The sequence below is a fragment of the Cyanistes caeruleus genome, chromosome Z (assembly GCF_971803275.1).
Source record: "Cyanistes caeruleus chromosome Z, bCyaCae1.hap1.1, whole genome shotgun sequence".
In the NCBI taxonomy this organism is placed as follows: Eukaryota; Metazoa; Chordata; class Aves; order Passeriformes; family Paridae; genus Cyanistes; species Cyanistes caeruleus.
Window position 1 is genome coordinate 80,375,043 of NC_141732.1, and position 17,924 is coordinate 80,392,966.

General features: G+C 38.6%; 2 protein-coding genes across 51 annotated transcripts in view; one reads left to right on the forward strand and one right to left on the reverse strand.

Moving 5' to 3' along the window:
• Positions 1-17,924, reverse strand: part of DYM (dymeclin) — a 210,157-nt gene that overhangs the window by 187,510 nt on the left and 4,723 nt on the right. For 45 of the 50 annotated variants that reach the window (XM_086867510.1, XM_086867499.1, XM_086867522.1 and 42 more), the window contains 3 exons: positions 11,225-11,407; positions 1,475-1,527; positions 731-824 (listed from right to left, as the gene is read on the reverse strand). In XM_086867510.1, coding sequence (XP_086723636.1) covers positions 731-824; positions 1,475-1,527; positions 11,225-11,364 — 287 coding nt within the window. In that variant the 5' untranslated portion in view covers positions 11,365-11,407. Of the gene's footprint in view, positions 1-730; positions 825-1,474; positions 1,528-11,224; positions 11,408-12,411; positions 12,498-17,924 lie in introns of those variants that run through there. The other 5 variants (XM_086867509.1, XM_086867508.1, XM_086867498.1 and 2 more) reach the window with 2 other exon arrangements.
• The window catches only part of ELAC1 (elaC ribonuclease Z 1), a 511,775-nt gene that overhangs the window by 9,891 nt on the left and 483,960 nt on the right, over positions 1-17,924 (forward strand). The window lies entirely within an intron of this gene.

A 17,924-nucleotide genomic window follows, 5' to 3' on the forward strand; every position in this document is an offset into this window, starting at 1 on the left:
TAATTTTTTTTGAATCCCAGTAAGCAACTGCTGGGGAGCCCATGGAACAGCACAGAGTCAACTATAGCACAAAGCTGTACTTTCAAGATATTTTAGGATTAAAACAGCAATAGCTATCTGGCCACAAGTAACTTCTTACTTTAGATGCAAGCAAAAACTTGATGGCAGTCCTGGGACAAGGAAGATTTCCAGCCCCAGATCTGATGAAAGTGGGACACTTATCTGCGAGTGTGAAGGAACAACTACAGAAAGCCTCCTGCAAAAAAATCTCAGTGCTGCACAAGTAACCTCTTGAGTTCTCTCCTACTGATGAAAGGGGCAAACAAAATCAATGGAAGCTGCATGACATAACTTGAAAGCTGTATTTTGATACATATTTACATATTTATAGATATTTAAAACATTTCCAAGATAGAATACTGGCTCATACATTAAGTTCAGCTAAAAAGTTCAGATAATTTTTAAACATCTCTAAGCCAATAGTACCCATAGTGTTCATCTAACAAACAAATATGTATTTTTCCCCAGTAATCTACTTACCTATTACACTTAATTTCTGCATTTAGAAAAGTACTAGACAATGTGTTCTGTTCCAAACAACAGTTTAAGAGAATTCTAAGGTTTGGTTTGTAAGCATGTTAATTAGCAGAGTGAAAAAATTCAATAGCTAGCAACAAAAGGAACATTAAAAAAATTAAATGGCACATGCAGCTCTTTTCTGGGAACTTACTTCTGACATTCTGCTGAAATTTTTAACTCTTTGGTTCTAGAAAGAAAGACTTTAATCAATGATCCAAGGTTTCCTGTTCGAGGATTCTTCTCAACTACATGAGGAAAAATAAGATACAATCATAAAGCATGCATAAGATGACATTATCTATTTCAAATAATGCATAGAATCAAATCAAATTTCAATGTCTTAAATATTTCTAAATAAAGCACAGTATGTCTTGTTTTTCTGAAGAGGCATTCTTCTTTCAAGATTCTTCAGTACATGGTTTACTAGCCCATAATTGTTCTCTAAATAGTATTAATCGCAGATTTAAAATATCCCAAATGTGGGATACTCATATTGCTTCCTTTCCCAGACTTGTCTGCAGCACAACAGCCTCCTGTCAGAAAACTGGGCAGATCTTCTCAACTACCTTTTACCTTCTTGCAACACCACTGATCACATTTATATCATCCCTTCCTTTTATCCTCTAATTGTTTCCACTTACAGATCACCTTAAAGGGCAAAGGGAAAAAGACATAATAGAGATGGAATTATTTGTTTCAAACCTTGCAGTTACATCAAGTTCTGTAAAACAGTTAACAGTGGAAGTAAAGGTCTGGGATATACACAAACACAGTCTTTGTCTTAATATTACTAGGGCAACATATACAAATAGAATGCTAAAGGCATGAATGTGCACAGGGATGCTGTTTCCCAATTTTTCTGGTAAAGTACAGGGAAAAAAGCACAAGGACTCACCTAAAGACTTACAGACTGAGATTGTGGCTTCTTCCAAGAGCTTTAAATCAGCACTAGATAGGAGGAAAAGAAAACAAAAATAGTTACACAAGCAATTGGGTTCCTGTAGTTGAAGTGAAAATTCATTACAAAACGATAATAAAATCTTTCTGTGAAGCACTTAATTTTAGTCATCCATTAGCTCATTGAGGTCAGTTTGTCCAACCTCTCTGCTCAAGCAGAATGTCCTACAGCCAGCAGCCCCAGACTATGTCCAGGTGGCTTTTGAGAATCCCCATAAGCTCTCTGAGCAACTCATTCCAATGCTCTGTCATCCTAACATCAGGCAGTGCAATATTCTTTTCAAGTACAGCAACTATGAAACAGGAAACTAGTATTCAAAAGTGAATTGCTCATCAGAGTGAAATTATGTCAGTGTCTTCTCCCAGGGAACAAGGGACAGGATGAGAGAAAACGGCCTCAGGCTGTGCCAGAGGAGTTTTAGATTGGATATTGGGGAAAATTCCTTCATGGAAAGGCTTGTCTGGTCCTGGCAGAGCTGCCCAGGGCAGTGGTGGAGTCCCCATCCCAGGAGGGGTTGAAAAGCCGTGTGAATGTGGCACCTGGGGACATGGGCAGTGCTGGGAAATGGCTGGACTCATTGGGCTTCATGGGCTTTTCCAACCTAAAGGATTCTGTGATTCCATGAGCATTTTATTACTGCTAGTTTTGCAGCTTTAGTGCTGCCATGCTCAGTTTGGTGTTACTCAAAGTACAAATAGAACAGCAGCCTACAGAAAGAACTGGATTTTTTTTTACAAGAAATTTCACATGAAATGACGCACTTTTAAAAACATGAATAAAAGAAACCTCAATCTGACATTTAACCTCAAGCTATGCAGTTCTTGCCTTTTAACTAATGTTATTATACTAGTACAACAATCACATCAGATGCAGCAAATTGTTTGTAACTTCATTAATTGCCTCGTGATACGCCTCAGAAAAACATCAACTCAACAGAACAATAAAGCACTAAAGCAAAACCTGACAGCAGCACTGAAACCACACCAGCTGCGTCAAACACATACTTCTGACCTACCAGTGCAGGGCAAATGATCCTCAAAAATAATCCTTAACAGATGGGAAAACAAGACAAATCATTAGATACTGTGTTCAATGCCACACTGAACAATACAAATATTAATAATTAAAGGGCACCCTGTTCCACCATTCTCATCATTAATTTTTTTCCTTAGATTTTGCCTGAATCTGCCCTCTTCTAGTTTAAAACTATCACTTCTTGTCATATCATGAAGGCCCTACTTTCTCAGTGTTTTGGAAGAGATGGCAGAGCCTCTCTAAGACTGAACATACAGCCTGACCTTCAAGGACTTCTGAAGTTCAACAAATTGAAGGACAATCAAAAATATTTAGCTCAATGCTTGCAGTCATAACACAGTCCTCCTCTCTCTTTCAAGTCCAGTGAAGTCTTTTTAAATTTACATGGTAATCCACTTTACAGCACACTATTGCATCAACCTGAGATTATCAGTGGTGCTGTGTGGGAAGCTGTTAAACCAGCTCCAGTGCTGAAAACCCTGTGGAGCCACGCTCTTGGAAGCTGTGGAGTTTGAGCTCTTCCCCAACTCATGAGGACTAGAAGATACTGTAGAAAGAGCAGTCAAAATAATTATTTCAAAACCCTTCAATAGGAAACTATTCAAGACAGAGACATCAAACAAATTACGTTTTAAGATGCCTGCAAATTTTCTTGTATATCAGACTAATTTACTGTGTAGTGAGCTGACAGCTGAGACAGCTCTTCACCTACAGCTGAATATCCTAAGACAACTTTAGATTATGCAGATTGGCTCGTCCTGATATCAATTACCAGCATTCATTCGTCTCTTACAAACTGCTTTGAAACACAAGATTCAGAAAGAACAAACTTACACTTTGATATATATCAAAAACATTAGGCTTGGTCTCAAAGGTGGTTTCTTGTTCCAGCACTACAAACATGCAGAGTAATTAAAAACAAATGGTATTGAGCAAGAACATGCCACCAGCAACTACGGACAACACAGTTTTCTAGGTCTATGTGACCTTACACTCTTTTAAAAAAACAAAAACTTCTAAATTTGCCCAGCTGGCTTCTTGTCATCAGGATTTATTCCTTCCAAAGACCTGGCAGGCAGGGAGGGTGAATATTACAATGGACAACAACTCAGTAGAGAGTTCTTAGGTACTGAAAAATCATAATCTAACACAACATGACCCCTCCCACTATCCAAAGATCCTGGGGACACAATCAGAGTGGTTATTGTAATTGCTCCAGGATTTAAACCATAAATGCAGACATTCAACTTTGAATTATGGTTCATTTTCTCCCTAATTTCTAAGGCTAGGTTTCAAAGTATAGCATTCTTACAGGTTTTTTTTCTTCTCTTTGAGTTATTAAAACCCACACAAAGTCCTCAAAAAAATTCCACAGAGTTGTTTAATTTCTACAAGTTGCCAGGATCAAAACCAGTGACAAAGCAAGCAAGGCTTTCAGATCTTCAGGAAAGCTTTTAACACTCAAGTAATTCTTTTTCATACTAAAGAGAAGTTTAACGCTTAAAAATTAACTACAGCCCACTGCCTCTTATTCATACAACTTGAACACAAAAGTGAGTTTTTCCACACTCAAGACTAGGTAACAGCTACTGCAAAATTTCAGTTCACTCAAAAGAAACACCTAGTGAGGGGGAATTAGAGCAGTAATACCAGCCCAATAGACACACACCAGTAAAATACTCGGTACCGTTCCATCCCCAAGGATGGATTCATGGAGGAATACAAATATAGCAGCTCATTCCTAAGTAACTTGGGCTAAACTTAGCAGTGACTTTCCTTTGATTCCTGGGCAAGAAAGAGAAGTGAGAGACACAGAAAAAGCTGTCAGGGTACTTTCTTGTGAAGAGACAGAAGGTAAATTACATTAAGATTTGGGAAGAAGATGCCAGAGTCAAGATTCACAAGGTGGCACAAAAGAAACGGTACAACCAACTGTGGCACCGACTTTTCTCTACAGTCCTGTAAAAATTACATCTGGTTAATGAATGAACATAAGAATGGATACTCAACACTGAAACATCTGTCCTTTAATTAAGCCACACAGAACACTCCTAATAAGTACTTGAATTGTATTTCAGCTCTAACAAGAGCAAGGACTGATAAAGTGAAGCTCCTTCACTGTAGTGATCACAGAAGTAACAATTCTCTCTGAAAACCCTTACCTGAGGAATATAGACTACCCTGCTGTCAAACACCTGTCAAATACGTGTCTGGAGCACAAGCCTGATGAGGAGCAGCTGAGGGAGCTGGGAAAGGGGCTCAGCCTGGAGAAAAGGAGGCTCAGGGGGCCCTGGTGGCTCTGCACAAGTCCCTGCCAGGAGGGGACAGCCGGGGGGGTCGGGCTGTGCTGCCAGGGAACAGGGACAGGAGGAGAGGGAATGGCCTCAGGCTGGGCCAGGGGAGGCTCAGATTGGATATTTAGGAAAATTTCTTCTCGGAAAGGGCTGTCCTGCCCTCGATGAACTGCCCAGGGCAGTGGTGGAGATGCCATTACAAGAGGGATTTAAAAGCACTTGGGGACATGGGATAGAACACATAAAAGTAAGGAACAGGTTTGTTAAGGATGGAGTGTAAAATATTCCCTGCTCTATGAGGAACATTTGGTGTGTTCGCAAAATGCAACAGACTATCTATTGCTAGTAATAAACAGGCAGTAAGTATGGAAAGTCAAATCTGCCTGTTGCTTGATGGCTGTGCTGGGCATCAGCAGGAGGAACCCAGGAACTTCAGTAACATCCAGGAAGCTCTGTCCTGGACAGGACACCTATGGAAACTGGTGACACACATATGGAACAAACTCTGGGGGTCGTGGGGCCTTCACAGGAGCTGTGGCTGTCCCATTCCTGGAAGTGTCCAAGGCCAGGTTGGACAGGGCTTGGAGCAACCTGGCATAGTGGAAGGTGTCATTGCCCGTGGCAGAGAGGTGGAATAGGATGATTTTTAAGATCCCTTCCAACTCAAACTGTTCTGAGCTTCTGTGACACCAGCTTCAAGCCACGGACCTTTAAAAGCACGATCACAGTGACCTGGGTGAGTTTACACATGTACTTCAACTGGCACAACCTGCACTGAACCACCTTGCTTTCAGGGAGCAGTACATATTTACATATTCACCAGTTCTACAGTTTTCCAAGAAATGAACAAAAGGTATCACCTGATGTGGGGATTCAAATAGGATGTCAACATATGGGGCAAACAGAATAGATTCAAAGCAGAATATTCTTAACTATAGGGACTTTACTGGCTCACTTGGATACAAGCAAATTTGTAAGGTGCGTGGTTGCTTCCCACACACTTCAGAGAAAAAAATTCCAGGCTTCACAAGAGTTCCTCCCCCATTCTGTGATCTGATGGCCAGTATTTTCAAAGTACTTGATAAAAAAAAGAAATTATTTTATTTGCTTTTCTTTTATGTAGAAGCTAAGTCCACAAATCTCAGCAAAACTAAAATTAATAATAGTGAAATTTGCTTCCTTGACAGCACAGCCATGTTTATAGAAAATTAGTTTGTCTTTGTTTATTTTAAAGGTATCCAAACAGGAGAGGTTTTACGGTGGCAGTGATTATTTTCTGTAACATCTTAACACCATTTAATTAGAATACTTTGCATACCAATTGTCACTAAAAACTGCTCTATACACAGGCAGCATCTGTGTGACAGCAGCTATCACATATCAGTGGTGAAAGTAAAGAACAATCAAGGATAATCATTATTTCATTGGGATTTAGTCACTTTGTGTTTGCAATCACTCATCATAGTCCAAAGAGTTTCTTCATCAGGAAGTTAGTTTTATGTACAAAAACCTCTTTTCAGTAAAAGTGGGAAAGAATGGCAATTTGAGCAGCCTATTAATCAATAAAATGTCATCATTTTCATTGACTGAAGATTTTTATTTCTGGCTTCTTATGACCAAAAAGAAGGATTCTGTAGTAAGCTTTCTGGCACATATTGTAAAAAATATTAGTTCCAAAAAGAAGAGGATGGGGGAAAAAAGAAAAAGGGAAAAAAAGAAACATTACAAATAAGATTATTTTTAAATGGTTGAATTCAGCTGCCTTACTTTATAACAATCAGTCTTCGGCAAAAACATAATTATTAAGACAGTGAAGGTTGTTTCCTGACAGCAGACAACTTTGAAGAACACGGTTTTATCTGCTTTTCTTTTAACAGAACCACAACATGTTTCAAAGTTGCAGTGGCTTCTGTGAAAGTATCTCCACATAACAAGAGAAAGCATAATTGGCCAAAAGCTGCAATTATAAACATACTCACATCACAACACCTGCCCTTAGTATGGTAAGAAAAAGTTCCAAGCTAAAGCAGACAAGTACTCCTCTAAAAAAGGAGGGGGAAAAACCAAATCAAGTAGATTTCCTGACAGTTTTTCCTGAAAAGCCCTTTTTTTCTTTGCCACTGAACACAAAACAGAAGAACCAACCCATTTACTAAATTCATACTGTGGGAACGCTGATTTTAATGGACTAGTTGGAGGACAGACATCAAAGAATATAAGGCAGCATATGATTTATTGTACCATTTGAAAAATGTACCATGTTAAGGCAACATAAAAGCTTCTCATTTTTATGTCTTTCCATTAAAGGCCCACGCGCATTATTCTTGTATCAGCAACTCATTAATAACTCTCAGGAAGGAACAAAGCAGAACAGTAAATATTAAGCACATGATTTTCAGTGAGTTCTGCTTTAGTTAACTTTAAGTTTTCCATCAGAAAATAATTGTAACTAATACCACCACTAAGGAGGAGGTTGCATTCTTGGTAGCAAATCACAGAAAAGCCAGACAAACACAGAGTCTGACTAGACTGGGAGCTAACACTCCAAAGCAAACCTCATAGCTCTTAATCCTGACAGTAAGTAAAAAAATCATCCAGAAAATCTGTATTTAATTTTTCCAATATCCAAACACTATTGGATTGATAGGTCAGTCACCTAAAGTATAAAAGTGGCAGATTTAAGAGGTTTTATACAATTTTAATTCAGCTCCCACCAGTCCCTTTAGTGCAACAAATAATGACCCATGAAGAAAAAAAAGATGAAAAATAGCATGAAGGAGTATGATATTTGCATATCAAGTACTTTCCTGATGGCTGAAAACAGAAATGTCTCAGCAGACATTTCAACAGTACCTGCTTAGCATGCATAATTTGCTTTACGGAAGAGGATATCACAATAAACCTTTTACAGTGAAAACCATGAGGCAACCTACAACTAAACTGCTGGAAGTTGTTCCTCTGACTGTCATTTATGTCTGCACCACTTATCTGCTCCCATTCCTAGACTGTGAAAGGCCCTGGTGGCTTTCTTTACCTGCCAGATACCCAGGCTCTGGCTGTTACTATTCACTCATGGCAGGGGAGTCACAGGCAGTGAGCAGGGATTCACCACCAGCTCATTTCTGATTACTGACAGCTGATATTCCCTCTTAATATTTGCCTAATTATTAAGAAAATCAACAGTATGAGAGGAAGAATAAGCAGCCCCGAAAGGCAGAATATTAGACTTCTCGCAGGCAGCTCTGCTTTGTCCACACACTCTCCTGTTCATTTTTGGATGGCACAGCAGGTTTAAGCAATCCCACCTTTTTGCTCAACAGGCTGCTGTGCCCCAAAAAATCAATCCCTCATCGTGCCAGAATTGTTTTGTGGTGCCAAGCTATGAATCACCATAGGGAATTATCTTGGCTGAAAAAATAAACACTTCTGCTGTGTTTTCCAGATAGATTAGTTCCTGATTAAACTCACAGAAGAACAAAATAAACACTGGAAGAGATAGTGAAAGGGCAGCAGCATCTTGCATCAATGTTGCTGATAGAGAAACAGCGACTTTGCAGTTGGCAGCACTGGCACTTGGCAAACTTTACTCCCTACAGAAAACTACCTTGTGCTTTTCACAGAAACAGACCCAAAAGTCAACAGGAATGAAAAAATAAAACCCACTAAAGAAGGCACGGCTGAGAAAATGAGCAATGCTAAACAATTTTGCATAGAACCAGAAAAAAATAGATTAACACATTCAGTCAGGTAGAAGTCAGGGAAAAAACCAAAAGGGAGAACCACAAAGATGAGACATGGATAAAAGGACAAAGAGATCAACCAAACTGAAAGGGGAAAGAGAGAAAAGCAAAAGAAGGACAAATAAAGGAATACAAAGTGCCACGACACACAAAGCATATGAAAATGAAGACAGCAGAGCACAAAAAGTGGTGCTATTTTAAGATCTGGTATCATGTCTTCATTTTTCTCAGAGCAGAAAGACAGTAATTCCCCATCTCTCAAGCCAAGGCACAAAGACTACTGTTCCACAGAAGGTACAGCTATATTTGACACCTGGGATCTACAGTACCTGGATTAACATGGAACAGCTTCTGTAAAGCAAAGCACTAGTCACAAGCTCCTAATTAGAAAAAGCATACATAGAAAACAGTTAAAAACCCCACACACTTACTTAAACTCACTGATTCAGAATTCCCTTGGAAGCCTTCCTTGCAGAAACTGTTTCCTTGCTATGGCCAAGGCTTCCTGACAACAAGGTAAATTTGCTGGGCATCTGTTTCTGAAAGGAGTAAATCTACCCTAGCCCTATCACTTCCCCACCTTTTTAGTTTTTGCTTGGATAATTTGTTATTGGATGATTGCTCTCCCTACCAACATTAATTTTTCTATCACCTTTTCTTGTAATGTTTTTCTTTGCCTCCTCCCCTATGATACTGACATATGTAAAACAGAATTATGTCCAAAGTAGCACCCAGAGAAGACAGCCCTCTTTAGATAGATCTTTTACTCTGAAGTATCAACAACTGCCTCCAGAAAAAAGCATCACAAAACTTGCACAGTTCCAAATAATACTTGCAAACAGCCACCAGTTTTGCAACAGACAACTGGGAAAAGTGAATTTAAAAAGAAAAGAAAACTGCAGAACTCTGTCCTTTATGACAGGTGAAAACTGGCTCCTTTCCACGAATCACAAACTAGCATCCTGCTCCTGCCACTTAAGCCTCATTAAAAAAAGAGTTAACTTGGTAATTTGGAAGATTTCAATCTCAGAAATTGACACTGACCTCTATTGTTCTATTCCTGAAAGCAAGGTTATCTGATATAGACAAATGCTGAGGGTGCTGTGCAGCCAACATCATCCAATTTCACTTGCCAATGGCTGTCTCAGGTAGATGCAAGTAAATGCGAAATTTCTGTTTCCTTCCAATACTAAGCTGCAGAAAAGATGCTTCTGAAAATATTTCTCTAGCTCCCAGGCAAGAGCACCATCTGGTGTTCAACTAATTAAAGTTTTCAACCTGCATTTCGATCATTTTACTGGACTGCTTGTCTTTTTAATTATGTTTCTTGCTTGAGGTTTTTTTGTTTGGTAGGGTTTTTGCTTTGTTGATTTGGGGGATGCTTTTTTAGCAAATTTATTCTGCACTGGATCTGAATTCTATGAAACAGGCATAAAAAAGCTGCAAAACAAGCTAAGAAAAACTCCTTAACTTTCATGGGGGAATGAAGAAAAATAGAACCAAAAGAAATCGGTGGGGTTTTATTTGTAATTAATCACCTTAAAAAAAATACAAAAACCAGCGTATTATATAAGTGCTTACAATACTGTCAATCTCATTAGTCATAGATTGGCTGTAAATAATTCTTGTCTTCAGGGATTTTAGGGGAAAAACAACTGCTATCTCACAACTCCCAATTCTGTACTGCTCTCTACCAGCTTTACAACCCCCCACAACACCATCCCCTCTTCCTAACCTCTGGCTATTCTCTCCAGATAGAAGCAAAAATACTTCCTCCTCCTCACTCTTTTCAAAAATAGCACCAAGTAAATGCCTCCTAGTTTATTTTCCTTAACCATTTTCCATTCCAGCTGCCTGAACTGTCACTTACAGAGAAGCACCAGTTTTATGCTGAAAACTGTAAAAATAGTTTAAGTAACACCTTAAGGTATTAATATCAGATTGTTCTTGTAAAACCGATAATTAACACACAGGCCAAGGAATTTAGCAATGGAGTTGGGTTAATAGAAGTTACAGGAACTTAAATTCTCTAGCTCAGGAGATGTGCTATGGATCCTCTAAAAAACAGTGATTTTATTTATACCCACACCACATCCTGGAATGAAAAGATATCCAAAGTTTGAATTTTAGGTACTTAGAAAATATCTTTATGGAGAATACACACCAAATTTCTTTTTAAAATGCAAAGAGGGTGAAAAAAAAGCCATACAGACTAAGCAACTCAAAAGCTAACCTACAATTAAATCATGCAAGAAGTACAATTCACTCTAAATTGAGAGGAAATATCAAATGTTGGAATCTTCAGCAAATCCAGTCAACCCAAATGCTATACCAAGGAAAAGAAAGCTGTGTTTTTCAACAAGGAAGAAAGTTCCCCCCCAACACTATGGACTCTGTTTCTGATCTTTACCAGGAGAATGAATGGCAATTACAGCTATTATGAAGAAGAAAGAAACCCACAGGAATGTCAGAGGTGGTGGAAAACGCTTCCAAACTTAGAAACAACAGTCTATTTTACACAGGCACTTATTCTTCTGCTACCTAAAACAGCATTAACTAACGTAACCATTGCTTTCAGACTGGTCACTTCTATAAACATGTTATCAACACCCTCTTACCTGTTTGTTGGAGTAGTGAAGCTAAAAGACAGAAGCTGATTCCAGAACGGGTCATTCTCAGAGATGGACTCTGATCCTGACAGTTTCTGTAAGTACTCATTTTCTGGAAGCTCACTGATGCTGCTGCTATTTGCTCCCATCTTCTTTATTTGGCAAATGAAGGGTCCTTCTAAATTTTCATTCCTTTGAGGAAAAAAAAAAAAAAAAAAGAAGAAAATATTTTAAGTCTTTTGCACAAATAAGGAATATGCAGACCTTGAGTTAGCCACCAGTAAAGCTTTAGAAAATAGCTTTTTAGAAAAAGCTCCTTGAAAAATTACTGAGATGTAGAAATCAGGCTCTCAGGAATACATTAGAAAGATTTCCTTTCAATAAACTGGACAACAACATCTTTGATCAAGAAAGATACAAGTTTCTGTGTTATTGCTTCAGTCATCATCTCATTTTAATAAATTATACTCAGCAAGAACACTGCAGCACAGTTTTATCAGAAACAAGGCTGCTACCAGTGGGGAAAACTACACAGAATTCACAATTTTAATGCGGGTGTCAAGCTGACATACTATTCAGAAATGTGTTTTCAAACTGAACATGTACAGACAGAAAATTACTCCTTCTGTAAAGATGCAGGTAATTCCTGTGTGCCACCAATGATCTATACCTTTAAAGTTCCTGCCTTTCCAGAGTAAGCACAGCTCTTATCATGCTGTTATCAAGCAAACAAAGGTACTACTGATCATACATGAATCTCCTGACCTGTGTAAAATAATGTGGTTCCTTCCAGACAACTACTTCAATGGGAAAAAGCCATAAAATGAACTCATCAGAAATACAACTGCTTTTTGATGGAACACTGCAGAAGCTGGCACTCCAAACCCTCTTACTATATATGTTGTACTTGATCTGTATGAAGAATGAGAAGCTTTAAATTTTTCATGCTGTTTCTCATCTTTATGAAGTATTTAATTAAAGAAAGAGAACCACCACAATGCTATTGACTGTGTGTCACAGCCATTGACCTCACATCTTTCCAGGGCATCAACTTCAATGAACTTCTGCCTTTTGGTGGAAAATACAAAAATACAAAATAATTGTGACTGATAGGTTTAAAAGTTTGTATGAAAAAAAAGGCACCCCCCGTCAAGATAAAAGTGTTGTGGAATATTTACTGTAACCTAAACACTCACTCCTGAGCTGGCATAAGACATAGGAACAGGCACAGCTGTATCTGAAGATGTAAGCTACCACCCAGCAGGAACTTTCCCCTTGGTTTCTACAAAGATACAGATACAAAGTATCAGATACAAGACATAAAACACAAGTATCACTATGGTGCTGATAGGCTCAAACTCATCAACTTCCTGAAGCAATTACTTTCAGAAAAGACACTTCTAATAGCAAATAACAAAGAACTGTGTAAATATGAAGAAAGCTTACTAAAAACAAACAAGAGATGCAACAAAAAGCTGCAACCTTAGCAGCCATAGTGGAAGTTCTCTGAAAAATTCATACTTGAGATTCAGAGCAACTGCATAGTTCCCAAATCTGTCAAAACAACAAAGACAGCACAGTCATAGAGCAGAATATAAAATATATGAAGTAATGAAGAGACCTTTAAAATGTGAAATCCTACCCAAAAAAAAAAAAAAAAAAAAAAAAAAGTTAATTGGTGATTATTTTCTAAATTAGTTTCTAAATTTTATTTGTAGGAGATTCTACAGGCACAGACACCTTGCACTGGACCAGATTGCTCCAAGCCCTGTCCAAACTGATGTGTTTGCAACATGTTCAACAATGATTCTGTTGGCTCTGGACCTATATTTTTGACTCGAGCCCTGTCCCTGTGCCTTTAAATGACTTAAAGGCCCTACATTTAAACCTTTATTTCTTGGAGAAAAGACAAGTCTAGTCTCTGTCTGCTTCAAGTTCCCATTCTCTGCTCATGTTTTCCAGCTCACTTGCTCCAAGACAAACAACTAATGGTGAAGAGAACCAAGAGGCAGCTGGAGCCCTGCCCTCAAATCCCTCCACCTTCACCTGGAACTCTTGAGTTCTCCATACCAGAGCACTGACAAAAAACTGACTGCCCAAAATTCTTACCCTGTTTTCCTAAGATGAGTCACCATATCCTCTATTTACAAGCTACTCTTACAGCTCCCTGCAGCTCCCAAAGCCCCCCACATTTATACCACTTTCCCAGAAATATGACAGCAGCTAGAACAGGTTTCATGCTAATTCTTGAAAAGGAGTCATGCTTGCTTTCCAAATTTCCTACGGCATGACAACAGGTTCGATACCATTAAGACAAAATCTAAAACCAAGAAGGCTTTAACGGCAAGTCCCAGCAAAATTTTATTGTCTGTTTTCAGTCAGTGTGAAATCACTGTGGCCAGCAATATGCCCAGTCCCACGGCTACAGCCACTCTCCCAAGCAACATGACAAGCTATGGAGCCCTTTGTGAGTCCTACAGCCCTGATGCCCAGCTGGCTTCTTCCAAACTGCAGAGAAAATGTTTCACTCCTCAGACCTTCCCCAAAGCAACAGAAAAATAAGGCACTGGCTGATTATTTTCTTCTCTAAATGAAAAAAAATATCATGTCATCCAGACCTGTCAAAATAATCCACCTGCTAATTTGAGATTTAAATACCTCATAGTAGTTTGCAGATAAGGGGACTTGGCGAGCTTTGACTTCCACTCATTCAAGAGCCAACAAATCTTGGAACAATCAAACACACACATATTTTTTCTCTCTCTTATACCCCAGGTGGCCTCTTTCCTCTCCTAAGTATGTTACACTCACTACACCCTTCTGAAGTAAAAATCTCAGCAAGTTCTTCTGATCCTTCCCATAGATGACTACTGTTACAGACACACAAAGCTAACTCCTTCCATCAGGAAGCTGTGTTATCCCAAAACTTGATGAAGTGCTCTGCAATGACTTCATGATGCAGCCTACGCACCTTCAGCTCCTACAATCTGACCACAGACCCTGTTTTACATAAAACAAGACATTTCTGAGGAACTCCAGCCATCAAGTGACCAAGGAAACAAGTCTTTCCTTCAGAGTTCATGATTATCCTACAAGAAAAATGTCTAAAAATAATTGAAAATAGAAAAAACCCACAACGTTTAATTTCCAGGCATTTTAACAACAGTAACAGATTAACCCCAATGCTTTAATTTAGCTGATTACATGCTAGTCATGATCTCAAAGACATTCCTGAGACAGCTGCTATTAAATAATATTAAATGGCAGTTACCACCTTAAATCATTTTCAGACATGCTATCAAATGTTTCTTTAAGAAACAGCTGCTTTTAGCTGAAAAGATCATTCAAATAAAATATGTAACAGCTTAAATGTCCACACTGCTTTTGATTAAGAGGCACTGCCTCTGTGCCTGTATGCTGGTTAAGACAGTAGAGGTTCAAGTCCTTGTGAATACTTGGAACACATTTACAACAGTATGCTTTAAGCAGTATTTAAAACATTTATTTATTTATCCACCCACAATTTCTCCTACACTTGAATTTCATAACAACCCCCACTGCACAGAAAGGCTCCTCCAGGGGATCCTGAAGAAATTGCAAAAGACAAGGTTAAATAGCTTCTGCTTCCTCACACGCTGAAGTGGGACAGCCCCAAGAAATACCAAATTACAGGAAATTCCCTTTCACTCCAGGAAAGTCAGTCCTTACTCTAGCAGTAAATTACCAATGAAATCTAATTTCCTCCTCCTTGAAGTACACTAAATAAATAAATGCATGGTTCATTAAAATAAGATTTTACAAAAAGCCAATCTACTTACTTGCCACATCCCCCACCAAAAAGAAAACCCCAAACAAACCAGACACAACCTATTAGCAACTCATTTAGTTTAACTCAGTATTATTACACCCCCAAAGAATCATAACCCAGTCTACAAGTCTCATTCTCTATTAACTCCAGCATCTGTTTAGTCCCAGAACTTGGCTCCATGATGCAGCAGTAGAGGCTTTAGAGCCACACAAGGGAGTTTGTTTTGTACATCAGGACTCATTCCAATCTTAAATTACTAGGGATAAGTATAAATCCCACATTTACTGTATCTTCTAGAAGAGTTTAGTATTAATTATTAACAAGGCTTACAAGAATATATTTTTTCCTCTGAAAGAAAGTTAAAAGCAAGTCAGCAATACATGGATGCCATATATGAGCTCCTGAGTATAAGTCAACGTACAGAAGTGTACTGTTGACCTTGGGAAAAACTTCTCAAATTCTGTATACCTTCTATTTAAGTAATTTTAGACAAGTAATTAAAAGCTCCTTTCAGGATTATATCTCCTACTGGTCTCACAACTTATTTGCTAATGCTGGAATTTTATCTGTCCAGTACAGCCAGCTGCCCCCTTCCAAAACTGTGCTTGCCAAGATGTCTGCAGACATCTTGAATAATATAGATTACATATAGCTGTGGGATTTTTTTTTAAATGACTGCTTTAAAGTGTTAAGAATTTGAGATAGTCATGCACATGATCTTACAATGTCATCTGAGATCTGGTCGCTAGGCTGAGTCTTTAACACAACCACATGAAAATTCTGAAAACATTTTAAAACCTAACAAAAATTACATTTCTATACATAGCAGGACTCTGGTTACCTTTAGAGTTTGCAGCTTTATAAACTTAAGCAACTGGACATCCTTTTCCTTCTAAGCAAAGCAGCCACAATCACTATAAAGATGACAACATGAGATGTAATGCTTCTCATTCAGTATTACCAAAGCACTGCACTGAGGTTTTTGGCTGATTCCTATTGGTATCCAAGGACTGCAGGCTTCAGGTTTTGCATCTTTCACCATGAGACATTAAAGCGTCCCACAAAATCCTAACATAAATCTTACCACAGAGTTACGAGACTGCTACAACATATTTACACATAATTCTCCATACAACAGACAACAAAGAAGTTAGATTAACAGTATGTATTGTTCAGCTCCAATATTTGAATCTTACTGTCTGCACAATGTATTTGAATTCTGACTATTCACTCATGTTACAGTAATATTTCATAAATTCATAGAACGGTTTGGGTTGGAAAGGACCTTTAAAGGACATCGCATCCCAACCCTATCAAGGGCAGGGACATCTTCCACTATCCCAGGTTGCTCCAAACCCCATCCAACCTGGCCTGGAACACTTCCACAGATGGGGAGCCACAATTTCTCTGAGCAACACTGCAGCTTTTCAGGCATGTTAAGTGTTTATTTACCTGCACTGACTGGGAAATTGTTTTGGGGAAGTTTTGGTGTTATTATAAAGGCTGGGGAAAAAAAAACCAAGAAATTACATTTTATCTTTCTACAAAGACAAAAAGCAGTTATGCAAATATTTCATACTTAGAGATCATTCACAAATTTTCATACAAAGAGGTACAAAACTGTAAGAATGTTGGTTTTACCAATTTAATTGGTAAGATTCTGCTAAGCAAAACTAATCATGCAGAAATACCCAGCAGTAAAAATTCATGGCAGTAAAAGGGATCTTCAGGAAAAAAATCTTTACAACCCTCAGACTTTAGGAAATTTTGCCACTTGAAATCAGAGAAGAATATTGAAATAGTCTTTCTTTTTAAAGCATGTTAATGAGTTAGAATATTCCAGCTACAACTTAATGCTTAGCAATCTTCAAACACTATCAAACCACTATTTAAAATTCATCTCCTCTGATACTCCAGTTAGCCACAACCAAGCAGCCTGGGAGATTTGTGAATGGAATAAGTGCATCCTTCGTGACCAATAAAGTTTCCTACTGTTTTTAAGTTAATGAGTTACGCAGGAACAACTGTTTCTGCTCACTTTACTTTACACTGATTTATAATTTTCCTCCCCTTTTCTACTGCCTTTTTTGCAACCCCTCCTTTCACTCCTTTCTTCAGTTCCCTTTATGCACCCCTTTTACTTTCACATGCTGAAAATGTTCAGACACATACTAAATTCCCTCCTCCCCAGGAAAAAACTCACCAAAAACACAAAAAACACAGTTTTGTGAGAAGTAGCAGATAGGCAAGCTGTTTTTGTGAAAAACACGGGTACTCTTTCAGAGAACCGTGTTGACCATGACAGGGTCTATCTTTGCAGCTTGGGGGCCAATACCATCTCTCATAGCTTTCTAGATAATTCTGTGGTTTTCCTCTACCCACTATTTTTCAGACACTGACAAGTCTGATGTCAGTAGTACTGTCACTGGCTATCTTGATACAACCCTCTAACCTACCTTTGCAGCTGCCCAGCACACTAACTATTCACCAGGTACCAAAACACCATCCTGCAAAGCTCAGTACATCAAGACAGAAGCACTTCTGGATGGCAATATGAAATGCAACAGAATTATGAAGTGGTCCTCACAGTGCCTAAAAACAAGAACAATACCAAAAAAAAAAACCATCTTGAAGTCTTTAGGCAGCTCTCAACATAAATTATCTGACTTGCTCACTGTTTACTCAGCTGGATGAACAAACACAGCATCTCTTTGGCTCTCCTGCTCCATTCTAGTGCCTTCCCCTTCCACAGTAAAGAACCTGAACTGAGCAGCAGTGCAGTGACGTAAGTATGGTCCTTCTGGGTTCCACTGAAGCCTTAACAGTCCTGCACGTAGCAGAAGTGATTAATCTTGATAGATTTACTGCAGGCAAAGAAGGCCTCTCACAGGGAAGGCAAGC